Here is a 17,408-nt window from a genome sequence, read left to right on the forward strand (position 1 = left end):
CATACATTCTAAGCTATCCGTATGGTTAAGATGCAAAGTCTGTTGCAAATTAAATTGCATTTTTACATCTCTTTAGCAAAGTTGAAGAGCACCAACAGCTTACAGAGGTTACGTGAAATACTCATTGGTCTATTTCACCTTCCTAGAGAAGGTTAAGTCTACAACAGTATGGCTTGAAAACAGGACAAAGCATTTAGTATTATTTTAACATTAAATCAGTGCAATGCTGTCATTAATTAAGGAACATAAATTAGGGTAACCATGCCTACGTATTCCTTAATAGAGAAATATAGCTGCAGTATGCTTATTCAGCTTAAATGTCATTCTCATTGACCTACACCTGGGTGAAGCATTCATCTCCATATGGCACCACTATTCAAACAAGTGTTCAAGGATCTGTTTTGGGTATCCTTTACTCCAAACTTTTAAATACTAACATCATGTGCTGCCAAAGTGTCGCTGATAACAAATGCAGTAAGAAACCAACTAAACAGAAATGTGAGTTGCAGAGTAAAAAGAAACTGCATCCCTACAGTTTAAAGTCCTTCTCCCTGACTAATTCCAAACCCTGTTTCCAAATAGAGGTGATTAAACAACTTCTCAAAGGAGCCTACAAAAATTCAAAATTACAAGTGGGACAAAATCCAAGCTTATTATTATGATTTGCCATAAAAAGAACAATCCTCAGCTTAAGTAGGGCAAGATGATGTTTATCAATCCACAGATAAATAAGAGCTGCCACTTCCCCATATTCTGCTGTAGAACACATCATGCTCTCAATTCTGAATCAAAATGTCTACATTTTTAAGCTTTTCTTACCCAACCCGACACCACAAAGGCTATCAAGCCCATAGATGCAAAAAACTTAAACAATAAACTAAATAGTTATTTCATTCTAAGAATTTGCCTTTAACTTCATTTTTATCTGGAGTTTTAATACTCTATTTATGAGGCAATTTTTATTCTAAAACTTACCTTTAGCATACTGCCTCATGCTTTCCATATAGGCAGAGAGATTTTCTGCAACCAATGTAACTAGGGCATGATTGTGCTGAAGTTGATTGATTAAGTCGTGTCGATAAAACACATGGGGACTTCTCTGAGTTTGACTGAAATCAAAATACAAGTGTTATAAGAAAAGTGGAGGAGTTTTGCACCTAGCAGTTCAGAAATCAATTTAAGGAACTCATCTCTGATCCACGTTTCAGATTCTCCTAGAAGATATCAAATAGAAAGCATATTAAGTCCACAACAATATTTTCCTTTTTTTCTTCTGACATATCATCAGTTCACACCACTTATTAAAAGCAGTTAATTTATGAAGATTATACAGTTACAGATTGCTTTAATATTTTTCATACGTACTGAGCAGCTCGGTATGCTGGAGGGAGAATATCTGCAGCAAGACAGGAATAGATATACCTTTCCACAAACTGCACAGCAAAGACAGAGACCCTCAACTGTAAGTACAGTTATACTGTATAATATGCACAACCACAGTTTCTTCCATATCCATCTAATATTCTTTTCTAAATTTATTAAAACAATAAGCAAAACTAGGTCAATTTTCAAAACAAAAACTCATAGCCTTAAAACTGTAGTGAAAAAACACTAAAGCAAATAATCACACCGACTCTTTCCATACTTAAAAAAAAACCTGCACAACTCTGCATTTTGTTTTTTCTAACAATATCTGAAAAAAAGTTATACAGAGCATATAGCCTAAGAAAAAATAGAAAAGTTCAAGAAAATACATGCCTCAAGTAAATAATTAGATGATAATTTAAGTATATTCTCAAGAGCTGACCAAAAATGCTGCTCTTAAACAACACTAAAGATATTTAGATTAGAAAAGTAAATTGCAAGAGAAAATACAGAGCTTGTGTGCAAAAGCCACAGGCCATGAGCACTACCAAATTCTAGACCTTAGGGACTGAGCACCTCTGCATAACAGTCTCAAAATGCCTCGACTTTTGTAGATCAGAGCACACTTGCGCTGCTCCTACGTGGTAAAGAGAGGCAAAAAAAAACCAAAACCACCGAGGCAGGGGCTGGGAAAGAGGAGTTTCCTCCCTGTACTGCCACTCAGCTGAACCCATGGCCTGCCCTGCAGTAAAACCACTGTGATTTCAGATCTGTTCTCCGTTCCCTCACTTACAAAAGTAGACCTCAGAATTAGCTGAACAGATTACAGGCAGGAATTCTCAGCCTTCCTATGAAACAGGGTCTCCATACTACACAACCTACAGCACTCTATTTTGGATTGCCACACCTTTTGAGAACAGTAGGGAAGGCAAGAAATCCCAGTTCCAGCATCAGCTGATGATGATCTTGCAGCTGATAACCGCATTTCACTGCAGATGTAACAACAGAAATTGATTCATTGGGCCAAATATCACTGTCAATCTGGGTTTAAAAGACAGAAGCCATCAACACCCTTCCAATAATTTTATCTGCAACCAATAAAATTTGACCTGCTAAGCACAGAGGTCAAAGGTCAGAAGATTTCATAACATGCAGAGTTTTCAAAAACAGCTTGAATGAGGCATTTAAAACACAAATTGTGCTAAAAAAAAAAAAAAAAAAAAAAAAAGAGACCCAGACATTTGTCTGATAGAAAACAAAATGGATGGAAGTATGAAGAAAGAAAACATACAGGACTTCATATACCTAGAAAAAACATTCCCTGTTTTCACTTTGAGAAACTTTACAACTCCACTTATTCCACCCTCCACAAATTCTCCTTGCTCAGAATAAACCAGCAACAGGAACAGCAAAAATCTTGATGTCTCTATTTTACCCAATATGTTACCTCTAGATAGAGATGCATTTACGACAGGTAACGGTAAATAAGAACACTGACTATATTGGAAATACATATGATAAAACATCTAAAACACACAGAAGCACGATCTGGAATTTTGCAGAAGCAAGCTATTTGAGTGTCTATTTACATACTCATAATACTATGCATTTGTATCAATCTTACAAAATACAGCAAAAAAAAGCTTTATTGGCAGAAGACTAAACACATCTGCACTAGATTTTACATTTCTCCTTTCTCCTCCTCAACCATATAGATAAACAGTAAATTTGGACACATGGATTCATCTTGGTTAGCAATTCTAAGAGTTGAGTAATTGTAGGAACTCGAGTTACAAGCTGTAAGGTTTGAGTTATGTAGTATTTATCTGTGATACACATGTTACGTAGTATATATCTGATTTGTGAACAATATTTAAGATATTATCTTGATCATTTGCTAGGATGGAGTCAAAGGCAAGACAATTGTCTTTAGGTACAGAAAAAACGCTAGTAAGACTTCCTAGCATGCTTTCTAGAATTAAAGCAAACTCCACATTCAGCTACAGAATTATTCTTTAAGCATCTGAGATTAGGCTATATGATGATGTTGCCATTTGGATGTTTTTTAATAATAACTAAGAAGCATTAAAAATTGATGTTTACGGAAAATTGATCTTTTCATTGTGTTTCTACTAAATGGATATCAACAGAACAGTTCTTATACAGAAGAAAAACTAGTATTTTGAAATGGATGCCAAAGTCCTTTGGAAATAAAGACATTTCACGGTCAGAATGTATGTTTGCTAGAAAAAAAATACCGGCAAAGTGACAAAGGCAAAATTCCAAATAACTTAAATGGATTTTTTAAAGAAAATGTCTGTACACAACTTCCCCAACATAATACTGCATATGTGTGTACCTGAGCTTTTAAAGTTTAGTTCTACTAGACAAATACTACATACCATTAAAAACAGACATTAAAGATCCATAGAGCAATGACAAATGCAGAAACTTCTACTATTTATGCTAAAAAGAGACTTAAAGTTGGCATTATTGTTGCCTTAAAGCACTAACGAAACCCTTAAACTCTTACAGAATGTCTCTGAATGCTCAGTCAGTTGTTCTGGGCAAATAATTTAGGAGACCAATCTTGTACTGCTTGAGTAGACACAGGTAAAACTTAAGTGCTTGAAATTGGTCTGTAGGACGCTCTACCTCCATCAGCCAAGACAAAAAAAATTAAAATGATTCATTTTCTGCACACTAAAGGTCAGTATGTTGAGTAATAAACTTGATTATTCCTTAATATTAATAAGTATCTTTGCACTCATAAGAATCCTTGAACCTAAAAAAGAATTATCTTCTCATGCTGTCGAAATTCTGGTTCAGCTAACACACAGCATTTCTTTGTGGTCAGGAAATTAATTTTTGCCAAAGCAATTGTATAACAAATTTATCACTTTGCTCAACTGCATGAATAACTAGCAAAAATTATATCCTCCTCCGCAAAAGGATGTCTACTATACCAGTGGCAAAAGATAATTTATACTTGTTTTGCTAAGAATCAGTAGCCTTAGCTGTTCTGGAACAAACTTTTAATTGCTAGTGCCAATCAACTAAACCAACCCAAAAGGGCAGTATGTAGATTATGGGAATCAATGTTGCACACAGAAAAGTCTGTGAAATGTTTTTGGAGCAGCTGTCACAAACATCTGGTTTGATCTATTTTTGATCCCAATTCTAGAAGGACATTAAGGTTAAAGTTTTAAGTCAGACAACATAAGCTGATAGAACAGGTACTGGATGCATGCACTACAATTTCCTAGATCTTCCAGTATGTTAAAGGTCTCCAAGACATAGAAAACAGACTTATCTGTTAATAAGCAAGTTAACTTTGTTGGAAAACCCTCAAACAATCATCATTACGCAACTGTAAAGGATTAAGATATCATGAAAATTGAGGAAGATGCTGCAAACTAAATTAATAAAGAAACCTCCAAAAAACAGGAATGCAGTATTAACACAGCATCTTAAAACAGTATCAGTTAAGAAGACAGTGCTAGGTGAACAGAAAGCTTGTTTTCTTCAGCTTCCCCTGCATTGATCCCTCTTGTAAGCAGGTTGTAACAGCAACATTGATTTGAATAGTTTACCTGCTTACAAGAGTTAAAGCAATTATGCAACACCGACAACAGTTTTCTGGAGTCTGTGAAGATTCTGATGTGGATAAAAAAAAAAACTTTTAGGGGCAAAAAATATCAGATATTTCTGTAGTGAGAAAACATTCAAAATAAAGAAAAGAAGCAAATATATTTTAACAAGTCTGAACAGACAATGGTTTTTCCTTTTTTTCTTCCTTATAAAAACAAAAACAAATCCCACAAACCAAAACAGGAAAAAAAAACACCAATTAAACAAACCAAACACATTTCTAAGTTCTCCCATTCAGAAGAAAGAATCAGTATATTTTTTTTCCCAGACAATGAAAGTCATCTTTCATTCCAAGTATATAAACTAGATGACCCACAAATTTATCATTAAAAATAGGGATGGGGGGGTGTATGCGTATGACTGTGCATATGTACATCTATGTACATAAAAGATATTTATACTTTGTAAGGTAAATTTATACTTTGTTACTTTAGGCAGGTAAGTCTATGGATAATAGAGAAACAAACCCAGATTTTCCACGTATCAGACTAGTGTTCCAAAAATTAATAAAAGCATGTGTAAGGAAACAGTTGATGCTTTCCTACTGATCACAGCTGTCTGGATTTTTAAAGGCTATTTATACATGCTAAACAAATTCAACACCACCTTCAAATACAGGTTATGTTTTTATTTGAGCTTTCCCTGTTTCTTGTAAAGAAAAAAAAAAAAAGCATCATTACTACCCATTCAGCTTTGAACAGTCAAGATTATATTTGCATTCCATTCCTACCTCAAGTTTTGTGGTGCTTCACCAAACAAACTGCAGATTTCTCTAATTTGTTTCAGTGCAGGAATAACCCACTTATCATTTGTGCGGAGCTCTTCTATAAAACGATCTATCCACTGGATCTTTTGTGTATCTCGATCCTTAAAGAACAAGTGTTTATAATAAAAATCAAGTATTTTGCAGGAATTATCATCATTCCCTTACTTTGTGTCCAAGACAGAACAGAACATACAAAGCCAAACTTTGAACACTAGATCAACTGAGTTCCGAGGCGTACGAGCACAGGAGAAGCACCTGAGCAGCACTGCACATCGGTGGAAGCTGTCCATGTGTTACAAATGCTCCGTCTTCAGGCGCTCAGGCATTCAGTACATAGCTAAGAAAACCCATAGCTAGGTAGGATCATCAGTGTTTAAATTATTTACTATTTCCCTTCTTTCATTTATTTCTATTCACTGCTACACAGAACAAACTGCTATAAAATATCGAGGAACAATGAGAAGCTGTTTCTTAATGACTAAGAAACAAAAGCAGCCAGTGGCTGTCAAGACAAATAATGGATTAATTTTGAACCACAATGAATTATTATTTTGGCAGACTTCCACAGAAGTTTTGGTGGGGAAGGAGAGTGTGTAATAGTTTTCACTACCTTTTATTAGGTCCTTTTGAATATTAAAAAAAAAAATATAAGGGCTCACTAAAGGAACGAACAAACCACCACAAACCAATTCGCATTATTGAGCTCAGAAAAAAGCAAGACAGGAGGGAGGCTGCGTTTATATTCTCCCTATTTACTTTGGTAAGGCTCTTTTCCAACTCCAATATGGTCATTACAGTATGTCACCTACTGCAAGAAGACAAGGAAACTGAGGTAATACACTCTCTCCAACTAAAGCATGAACTATGTTATTTAACATATGCCCCGTAACATTTTGGATATTTGGATATTGGCAGAATACTACCAACCTATGACAAGGAAACACCTTTGTTAAATTACCAAACCCCTTAAATTTTTCATGAGGGATAGAAGGAAACTGTCAGTGACTGATTTCACAACAGAACACACCAAATTCCTCACCTGTGAACAGCTGTAATCTAAGATTTTAATATGGGCACTAAGAGCCTGGTCCATGATATCAACTGGTACATCATCACTATGGGCCAAATTCCACAAAAGGTTCAGCACTTTATGGGCCATCACACCATCCTTGTCATCCTCTGCAAGACGACGAATTAACTCAAGTAGCTTCTCGCGCTGTTTCTTGCTTGCATTTGTCCAACTTGCCTAAGAAAATATTTCATTTGATATGAAAGCAATTAATTTTTTTTTTTTTTTAATTCCAGTTCTAACCTGCTCCATTAACAAATGAGGCAACAGTAAAGTGTTGCAACTATATAAAGTTATTATACTTAAAAGTATTCTTAAGGAACTTGTAATCATTAAATGAGTAAAATTTTAATATCATTTCTACACCTGGATCTGACTGAAAAAGCATCTTCTGCATTAAATTAATCTTTTTCTGAGTAAGTTTCTAACATAACACTACTTTGTATCTTTCTCTCAAGGGCAAACAGCTTACACACAGAATTTCTGAGTATTTAGTTCATTATCTGCATTACAGAACATCAGACCCATACTCACTGAACTAGAAGACCCCCATTAATCAGAGCACATTTTGCATCTAAGCCAAAATGTGACTATAATGCATTTATCTAAAAACAGGAAACGGAGCCTACAAAGCTGGCTTGCATTTTCTAGTACAGCACATCATCTAAAAGCGAAAAAGTGAAAGAAGTCAGACAGCACCACTACTGGAAGCTACAAATAGTGTACAAAGTCAGCGAATAACAAACTTTCAGAAACAGGCTGATTTGTGATTTCAGTCAAATCATTATACAGTTATAAACATTCAACATTATATTCCTGAGACTGTTTCATTCTGTATCTATGTTAACCAGAGAAAAGTTATTACACAATAAAGAGGAAGTTAGGAGAGCAGGGAACAGAAGTCCTTGATCTCCTCTACTTAAAGATCCAAACTAGCAATGCCCAGTAAACTTGACAAAACCTACTCTAATGCTAGAAGAAAAACATTCTTTACTAAATCACCGACACTTAATATTTGAAACAAATGCAAAAATGTGCTTCAGATCAATAACTTATTCAATTTGAAGAACTCAACATTCCTAGGACTACTAAAAGTTACTTTAAGACTACAGTCCTCAACAGATGTGCACTATCCAAGTGTTTAAACCAGAACAAAGCTGGCAATTAAACTAGCGTAACTTCTCTTTGCTTTAGACAAGAAGTAAATAAAATCTCTAAATAAACGCTCATAAAACAGTATCACTATCTAGCATTTCTAACATTAAATATCACAGACTGTTGTTACACACTAAGGAATCTTTTAACCACAAAGAAAATGCCCATATCTGAACCAAGAAGAAAATGGATGTTGAAAGAGTCACAAATCTGTATCCAGCTATTTCCTGAGTACAGTCAAAACGTGCACAGTTACCTTAAAACAATCAAAGAGGTGATCAAGCTGTTCAGGTGAGAAGTCCCAAGCTAATTTTGCAAGGAGATCATGTACGTTTTTTACAATGGCTTCATGTTTTCCTGCCTGTCAAGACAACAAAAAGAATCCACCAACTTTTGTAGCAATCCTATTAAATCAAGCACCAAGACATTCTACATCATTTTTACAAGACTAAGGTTGCAAGAAAGACAGGCTGATGCGGAGGGGGCAGTGTGGCAAACTGAATACTTATTTCACTGGGTCGTCACAATACCTAGATCTTCTTTGCATGTGTAAGTATTTAAGTGTACTCTGTGTGTTTGCACACAAGTATTTATTTAGAATATAAATACTGCAGTGTCACATTATTTTTTAAAAAAATTATGCTGGGACAGTAGATAAACTCTGAGTGTGTATTTTAACTTACAAACCAGTATTTTAATTTAATGTAGTTTTGGAGGGTTTTTCAAGCAAGGACTCAAAATGCACTTCCTTAATGAATTTCACTGAGGTGTTTTAAGACAGCTTTTAGTATTTCCACATAATTTCTCAGGCTGAAATACTTGTGCTAGTGGATACAACAGTTTTGGACTATGGGAATCAACAGTTGATTTACTGTAGAAAAATTTCCTTTAAGTGAAAAATACAAAAAGTGAAAAAATAACTGTAAAACAAACTTTGATGTAATTAATCTTGTACAGTATTAAAAACTCATGCATGAGCAGTTTTGAAATTCATTTCCTTCTAAAAGCTTGCATCAGTAGTTCAATTAAACAACAGAAAATGAGACTAATAGCTTTGTACATGCCATGACGTAAATTCTTTACAGTGTGCCATAAATTTCTCTTCTTAAAAAAAAAAAAAGTGATTTTAAGTAGTAACATTTGCTTTTATGTTATGGGCCAGATTATGAAAGGGGAAATTACTAAACCACTCATTCCACTTGATTTTGCAAAACTTCGTATATTTTTTTTCTCTTGCTCAACCATTTCCTGGAGAGAGGAAAAAAAAAAACTAAGAGCATCCAGACAGCAGCGAGAGCATCTTCAATATAACAAACAAAAGGACAAGCACGCAGAGCTGCTGGCAGCGGCAGGGCAAGAGTAAGAATAATGCATGTATCACCATCTCATCTTGGGAGGTTTTTAACAGACACAGGGACACCCTTAAGAACAGAAAATCTTGGGAAGCAGTACAAGACAGTAGGAGGAAGTAAGGAACCTAGTGTGGAAACTATCAGTTTGCTGTGTGGAAACAGGGAAACACCTGTAATGTTCTAGTTAATGTTCCAGAGTATGAGACTAACACTAATGAGACTCAGACACTAATCTCTGCAACCTTATTTCTTGTCCAACTGGATCTTTCCCTGCAACTGAACAGCCTGCAACTTAATGCTTGCCTTTGGAGACTTCCAGCATTACTTCTTGAATCAAACATACTTCTACTTCACGAGCACTCACTTTGTAAGATACAAAACCACTTCAATAAATCTTAAAACTTATGTTGCTTTTTAAAGGCAAAGGCAGCATGATTTTATTACCTTTCATAAACTACTTATTTTTATTCTGGTTGTATCCTGAGATTCTCAGGGCACTTCTTTACTGTCAACTGTAAATTTGTGCATGGTTACCCTCTACCTCCAGCAGCAACATAACAGCTCTATCCTGAAAGCAAGGCCACACTGTTGCTGCACTGAGCCAGAGCTAAAATAGCCTGCCTGTTATATAAAGCTACACAGTAAGTCAACTCCTTGCTACTGAATTTCATGCTGCAGCTGCTTTCAGAAGCACTCACTTAATAACAACATCTGAAAACTACTAAACACAGGGAGTAGTGAAGTTGGTAAAAACTATTCTGTATCAGCATATTTTAGTATTCTTATTTTTTAGTCTATTTTAATTCCTTCCTTGGTCAAAACCACAGTAAAGCCATCTACCTGTGTAGGACTCACTGAGCTCAGCTTTCACGCACACATACAAATATAGCACAAAGTCACATTAAGTGCACTGTGTGCAGCTACCTAACAAAGCAAATGAAGTGAGCAGATCAAGCCTGGTATTTGAAAGCATAAAAGATTCATTCCTTAACTTTTTTTGCAACTACCCCTATCTTTTAAGGACTGTATCACTTGCTCACAGTTTTCTGTAAGGGTAAAGTTTGGCTTAAACTAGCTTACCCATATGTCCCATTTCTAGGCACTATGAATAATATAATTGCTTGGAAGACTTTTTTCAAAATGTCAGCTTTTTTTCTTCTTATAAAAGGTGAGGCTGTCATATAGTTAACACAAGACTACTAACAGCAAACTAACCTCTCAAAGTCTCGTTTTCCCCACAGGCTTCTTACAGAGAGCACCTGGAAGGGTCTAGAGACTACAAGCTGAAACTAGTAGTATGATCGCATGTCTTAAATAATCTGTATGCTGCTCTGTTATAACTTTCTAAACAGGACTTAGGGATAATGAAAAAAAAACTAAAATAAATATAAAAAAAAGCCAAACCACCACCACAAACAAAACACCCACAAACGCCAAAAACCCAACCAAACCTTGAGTTTCAGCCTGTGCAGTTACTATCATGCAGGAATTGAAGTTGAGAGGTTATGAAGTTAGTTGAAACATCAGAGAGCTTAAGTCAACCCTCCACAACATCACCTGTAGTGCCAAGTGGTTTAAATGCAACCCAAAAAGAGCATGCCTGAAAATGGGGACACCTGCTTAAGTCCATTTAAGCCCAACTATCACAGTTTCAGAACAGTTACTACCCCACTGCTGCACTAGCCTCTGTCCTGGTAAACCCCCAGCTGGCAGCTAAGCACCACACGGCTGCTCACTCACCGTACACCCCAGCACAACGGGGGAGAGAATCAGAGAGGTAGAAGTGAGAAAACTCATGGGCTGAGATAGCGTTTAATAGGTCAATCTTTTGCTTTACCTATTAATCCCATATAAACTACTATGAAGATATTTAACTCTATCCCTGCCAAAAACAGTACAGCCCTTTATCTGGGAAACCAGATTTAGCCTTCCCACACTTGAAAGACTGACCTAAAGGCTTGCATGTACAATTAAGTTAGTTTCACTAAAAATTGCTTGTGAACAAGGATATCTGTATTCATGCTTGCTTCTATGCTAAAATGACCTTTTATTTTCTGTCTACTCAATAATGACTTTGTCTCTTCATCTGCCTTTTATGTGTGCTAAACTCATGCAGCCCACAACTACTAAGTTCAGCTTCACCAATCATTTAAGTAAACAAGCCAATACTGCAAATTTTATAGTTTTTAAAAAATAATCACTACAACACAAAGGAAATTTTCTGTTGAATTCTAGAGCAGTCATAAGCCTTACTAGTAGCACTCTGCCCAGGAAAAAAAATATACAACTGTGTTGAACTCCGAGGTTAGCAATATATATTCTTATATGCATTTTACAATATTGTCATCATGTTCTTCCATAATCTAGACTTTGCTCAACATTGATGATTCCTAGTATTTAAAAAGGATTATCTTCGCTCCATGTTCTGAACTACTGCCTTAGGCTTTATATGCACATGTAGCTGATCCCTTGTGCTGAACACATCTGAGGAGACAATTCTGAGATCCAAGACCCCAAAAAAGAATACCATTTGATTTCAGTTTTTTCTTTAGTTTTGTTTAACATCAAGTGTAAGAAGCACAAGTCATCATCGTCTCAATACGTGACATACAAGAAGATCCCTCTGTGCAGCAGCAGTCAAGCAGTTGAAGTCTTTACCTGTGCAGCCCAAATGTTGTCAAGATCCTGCAAAGTGAGGGCTTTTTCTTTGATGACAAAACGAAGAATTTTCTCTAACTTCTCTACATATTGAGGTTGATGAAGACTATCTCTCAACACAATTGATAAAATATTATTCTGCTGGATCCATTCCTGAATATAAAAAGAAAGTAGTGCATCTCAAATTACTGAAGCGCTGTCACTGATAATTGAGCTAAAAAGAAAAAATTTCAACCTGTTACATATGAATGACTTTATATAGAGTATTCTAATTGACAGAAGTAAGAAAGGCGCAGCACAAGAGGGAAGTATTTATCTCAGACTGTGATTTCCTCTTAAAAAAAACCCAGCAGCATTTAAAATAATCCAATACGCTCGTGACTGTGACATCTTAAGGGGAAATAACTTTCTCAGGCATATTAAAAATCATGAACTCAAAGCATAAAGTGTTCAAACAAGTTCAAACAAAAAGCCAACAGAAAGAACAGTTAATTATATTCAAGGAACAAAATTTTTCTCTTCCAATTCAGAGTCATCAAATATCAAAACTAAATTGCTGAAGACACTTCTAGCTCTACTGGCATGCCTACAGCATATCACATAAAAAGGGCATAAGCAAGGACTGAAATATAAAGAACTCAGATTATTTAAAGTACTGCCACTTGTAGGCTGTTTGGTTTTTTAAATGCTTCTAATTGAATTAGAGGCAAATAATCAAGCCATATTTAAGCAGATGCACTTTTTTTGTCAGTGATGTCAATGACACAGCTAGATTAGGGTCATGTATTTTTTGCTCTGAGGCAAAGTAGTGTGTGCTCTGAGCACTGAAAAAGTACACAGATGTACACAGCATCATACCTTCCAACAGTGTCCTTGATTATACACTTACAATATTCAAGCTAGCCTCACAAAATACTTAAATCTAGAAGTTTTAATTTAAAAACGGAGATCCTGTCTGAGATGCTAAACTATAGGGAGTATGCAAAAAAAGACTCATCGCCTCCTACTGCTTTAAAATGTCCAACTGCAGTCATCCTTTTTTTTGTCAGCAGTTCTTTCGCAGATTTTAAGCCTCACAACAGGTAGCCAGTCACAAAGATGGAGCACAACAGTGCAAAAAAAACCACTCAACAATTAAATTTCACAAAGGTGAAAACTGTCCTTACTTTTAACTTTATAAATGCTTATTTTAATAGTCTCCTACATGTGCACTCAAGGATGAAACAGTAGTCAAAGCATGTAAATACAAAATAAATTTTATTAAAGATGTGTTATCTAGAACTTTCTGTACCGAAGAATCCAGACTCCGAAATGTGAAAAGCAGAGGAGTCACTTAATGCCAAAATTACTTGAAGCACAAAAAACAGACTATACCCTAATTTAAATGAATATTCAGTTTTTAGATACAGTGGCACTGAAATTTCAATGACATCCGTTCTATCTAGGTCTGGTTTTGTTTGCTTGGTTTTTTGCCTTTTATATAAAAACCATACTACTCAAAGACCCTTTTCCATAGTATCTTTTAAATAGCACTGAAAACCATTACCAAGGGCAGCTTTGAAACAAATACAGCAATTTCTTACCAGAAAGTCTACTATTAAAATGTCTTATTACCATGAAATGATATGTAGAGTTGTAACACTAGACATTAAAATGAGCAATGTACAGAATCTGTAATATATAGCTACTTTTACCACTGAAGAATAAGGAGGAAGAACAGTGTATTTTGGTGAAGAAGAGAACTTACTGCCATTCTTTCAGCTGTAAGCCATTCTTCCTCTTCAGGATTACCATGTCGATGAGTATAATATGACACACTGGATATTACTTTGTTAACTTCATTTAGTGCATTCATTTTACCATTGAAAGAAGAAATTTGTAACAACCTGTAAAAGAAATTAAATGTGAGAAGTGTGAAAAAAATGTCAGAAGTAGCATATGGTATTAGAAGTAGCATCTTACCTAAGTATCATTTTTAATCTAAATATTTCTAAGTTTTTTACAGTTTCTTCTTGTCCTGGAACTCTTGAAGCTAAGTTCTTTAGGGATTTGATTATCATTGACAGAGCATCATTTTTGGCTTCATTCTTTGCTTCTTTTTTCAGTTCATCATCTGTTAAATTTTCTAAAAACTGTGGAACCATTTCTATAATTGGAAGGAAATATTTCTTCACTGTATGTAATGTTAAAAATTCGTAACATTGTCCAAACGGCCTAAAATGAAAGAAAAAATAGATCAAAGTGTAGTTGTGGAATATTTAGTATTTGCTTAATATTAAGATAGTAAGGAGCAATTCATTCAAGAAACTCAGCAGTAAACACAACTAGTTAAGAGATGGAGTGTGGAAAATGCCTCCAGAAAAGACTACGCTCTGCATTAACACAGTATTTTAGTGTAATTTTTTGAAATATGTAAATTATTATTTTTAAAAGACTTACTTGATGAGCGCTGCAATTATCTGAACATTCAATGCTGATCCACTCATGAAGCGATCATGTAATATCTGAAATCCATTCAATGTGCCAAACTTGTTGATAAGATCTACTAGCCAACCCTGCAACATAAAACACTGTTATTTTCTGACATTTACAAATTACCATCTAGAAATACTTTCATGCATCTGTTAGTTACAAAACTTGCTTTGAAGAAGTCCTATACTTCAGGGTCATCTTTACTGCTAAGTTACTAGAGAAAGCATGATGATGCTGGTATTTTTCTCCTGGTCCTGTATGTGATAATGCTACATATAAAACCAGTAAGAATGCAAAATTGTTCTAAACAGAGTTAGCAACTCAAGGAAGTTCAGGGACACCAAGTTATTTATCTTTAGTTCTTATGTATCAACAGCTAGCAGTTCTATTACTAAGGGGGAAAAAAAGAAGAAAGCAACAAAAATATAAATTTGATAGCTTCTGAAGTTGTACCAAAGCCACTTGGAGCAATTCTGAAAAATTCAGACCCAAGAAACAGAACAGATTACTAATTGGCACTGCCAGTGAAAAAGAAAAAATAAAAAAAAAAACGTGGCCCCCTTTCCCCTCCAAAAAAATCCAAAACCTCAAAACACTCCAACAATAAAAAAAAAAAAAAAAAACAAACCACACTGACACTAGCATCTCATGTGCAATTAAAACCTTTTCTTATCCTCACTGGGAACGATACGAAAAGGGAGAGAAAAATTCCTATTTTATCACATAATCAAAATACGTCACCTACAAAGCCATGCTGAGTGAGAAAATAAATCCACCGCCTGGCAAACACGAGCCGGCCCATTCACACAAAGGAATGGCATTCCATCAGTTGTGCCAGCTTATCACAGAAACACACCACACTTTAACAGGCGTTTAAAAAATGAGCAGATGTGATGGCTCAGGGACATGGTTTACTGGTGAACTTTGCAGTGTTCAGTTAACAATTGGATCTTAAAAGGCCTTTCCCAACCCAAACAATTCTATTATTCTACAAAGGTGAACCAAAGACTGGAAGACTCAGAAGGGGAAAATTAACCGATTAGAATTTACTGTATGAATCAAAAGCCACAGAACATCTTAGCGATATAGAGAATGACGGAGTTGGTTTTCCCCTCTAAAACCACTTCTCTATGGCTATTGTATGATTAGGTAGTGCTACATAAAATTCAAAATACAGGTCTGAAAATGCTCTCATACCTTTGGTGATCGTGGGTCAGGAGGACGGGCATAAAGTTCATCTTCAGCAAGCTGGACACCTGCAGGAACTGTTTCTGAGGGACGAGTACCATTGTATAGATGGAATTTGCAGTGAGGATTTAAGGCCATGGCAAGAAGTTCAAGAAGGGGAAACCAATCCTGGGACAGCTTGGCCACACACAGTTCCACTAGTCGATGAGTGTTGTTAATAATACATCTCTATTAGGAAAAAAAACCACACGAAGAATATGGAAGGTGACTGATGAATATGAACTATAAACTCTGAACCATTTGTACCTACCAAGCAGAGTTGCATAAGAATTTTACAACACTGTATTTTAATTTGTACTTCCTCCAATAAAGGCTTTATACAAACTTGGAACTGTTTTCAGCCAAAACTTAAATTTAGGAAAAAGATACAAATATTTTTGGTTATTCAAGATATTAATGAATCACTACTGAACTGTTAACTTTTTCTTCTCTCATCCATTTCTCTTACAGGTTTTAGTTTGCTTATGAATATCTTCACAGTTTATTTCACATGTGACTACCTGTCCAACAAGTAGTTTTTTATATTCAAACAGCTACTCTACTACAAACACCCAGAAGGTAGTAGTTTGGTAAAAGCTTTCACCAACCTGCAAAAAAAGCAAGTTTTCATGTCCTAGCATACACATAAAATTAAGCAGGTCTCTAGATAACTGGCCAAGGACAGCCTAACGAGAGCTGTACTACTGAACACAGTTCAGTTCGTGCCCATATAACTTCTCATGTTCTATTTCCTTCCAAAACCACCAGAGGCAATAAAATGCAGCAAAGATAGGATGACTCCCCCACACACAAACGTCATGCATACAAGAGTTCTCCCAGTTCTCTGCTGAGTTTCAAAAATGAGACCCAGTCTCTGCTGTCTCCTCATAGTCACAAAGGCAATCTCCTTCCTCACCTATTTCTGAAAAGTACAGTAATTTAAAATTAAAAAAACTCACATGAATCTCAAACTTCCATCCGCTCACTGCCTCATCGGTAAGGATTTTTGTGAATGATATTGTTAACCCATCTCGAAAAAATCGCTGGCATGCTTCACTTTTCACATCAAGGCCTATTTTAAAATAGAAAAAAAGAAAAAAAAAAATCAAGATATGCAATTTCATTAGTTTACATTGACTTTTAAATATTGAAAGTAGTGATTTGGACTTCAAAGATTTGGTGTTCAAAGTTTCAGAATTATTTTTAAAAGAGAAGCCTTGGATGAAGACAAACTTACTTATACAAGCTTGAATGCATAAAAACCTGATGGACTAATGTTCTAGTAAAGCCACCTCAGAAACAGCACTTCTTTAGATAATTTTTATATTATTTTAAAAACATCATAGGTTTGGGTTTTTTTTCCTATGCTTTTAAAGCTCAAAGATACAGTAGCAAATATAATAATAATATAATCTTTATCTTCCATTCTTTTGGTAACCATGCATTTATGTCGTCTCCTATTTAGCTGCTACAAGTAAAACTCAGTGAGTAAAGAAGAGGAAGGGTTAGGCCTGCTCAGCCTCCCAGAGACAATTAACCTGCAAAAATAAACATGAATCCTTCTGTCTGTTACCCCCATTTGAAGTACAATTTCTTCTAACTTTGCTGTGAGGACGCACCTAGCTTCCAACACTGCTGTAAACCGTTGCAGCCACCATATGTCAAGTTTAAAATTAAAGAATCATAGAATCAT

The 17,408-nt window shown here is 35.4% G+C and overlaps 1 protein-coding gene across 1 annotated transcript in view; it reads right to left on the bottom strand.

The window, feature by feature from the left end:
• LOC103776326 (probable ubiquitin carboxyl-terminal hydrolase FAF-X) overlaps nucleotides 1–16,839 on the bottom strand; it is a gene marked incomplete at its 3' end in the record, with an annotated part of 54,330 nt that extends 37,491 nt beyond the window's left edge. The window contains exons 1-10 of the mRNA XM_008943833.1: nucleotides 16,675–16,839; nucleotides 15,686–15,904; nucleotides 14,456–14,571; nucleotides 13,979–14,230; nucleotides 13,764–13,902; nucleotides 12,017–12,169; nucleotides 8,263–8,367; nucleotides 6,822–7,028; nucleotides 5,747–5,883; nucleotides 976–1,109 (exon numbers count right to left, since the gene is read on the bottom strand). Coding sequence (XP_008942081.1) covers nucleotides 976–1,109; nucleotides 5,747–5,883; nucleotides 6,822–7,028; nucleotides 8,263–8,367; nucleotides 12,017–12,169; nucleotides 13,764–13,902; nucleotides 13,979–14,230; nucleotides 14,456–14,571; nucleotides 15,686–15,904; nucleotides 16,675–16,839 — 1,627 coding nt within the window. The remainder of the gene's footprint in view (nucleotides 1–975; nucleotides 1,110–5,746; nucleotides 5,884–6,821; nucleotides 7,029–8,262; nucleotides 8,368–12,016; nucleotides 12,170–13,763; nucleotides 13,903–13,978; nucleotides 14,231–14,455; nucleotides 14,572–15,685; nucleotides 15,905–16,674) is intronic.
• Nucleotides 16,840–17,408: the final 569 nt, after the last annotated feature.

Source organism: Merops nubicus, unplaced genomic scaffold (genome assembly GCF_000691845.1).
Source record: "Merops nubicus isolate BGI_N331 unplaced genomic scaffold, ASM69184v1 scaffold9567, whole genome shotgun sequence".
Classification (NCBI taxonomy): Eukaryota; Metazoa; Chordata; class Aves; order Coraciiformes; family Meropidae; genus Merops; species Merops nubicus.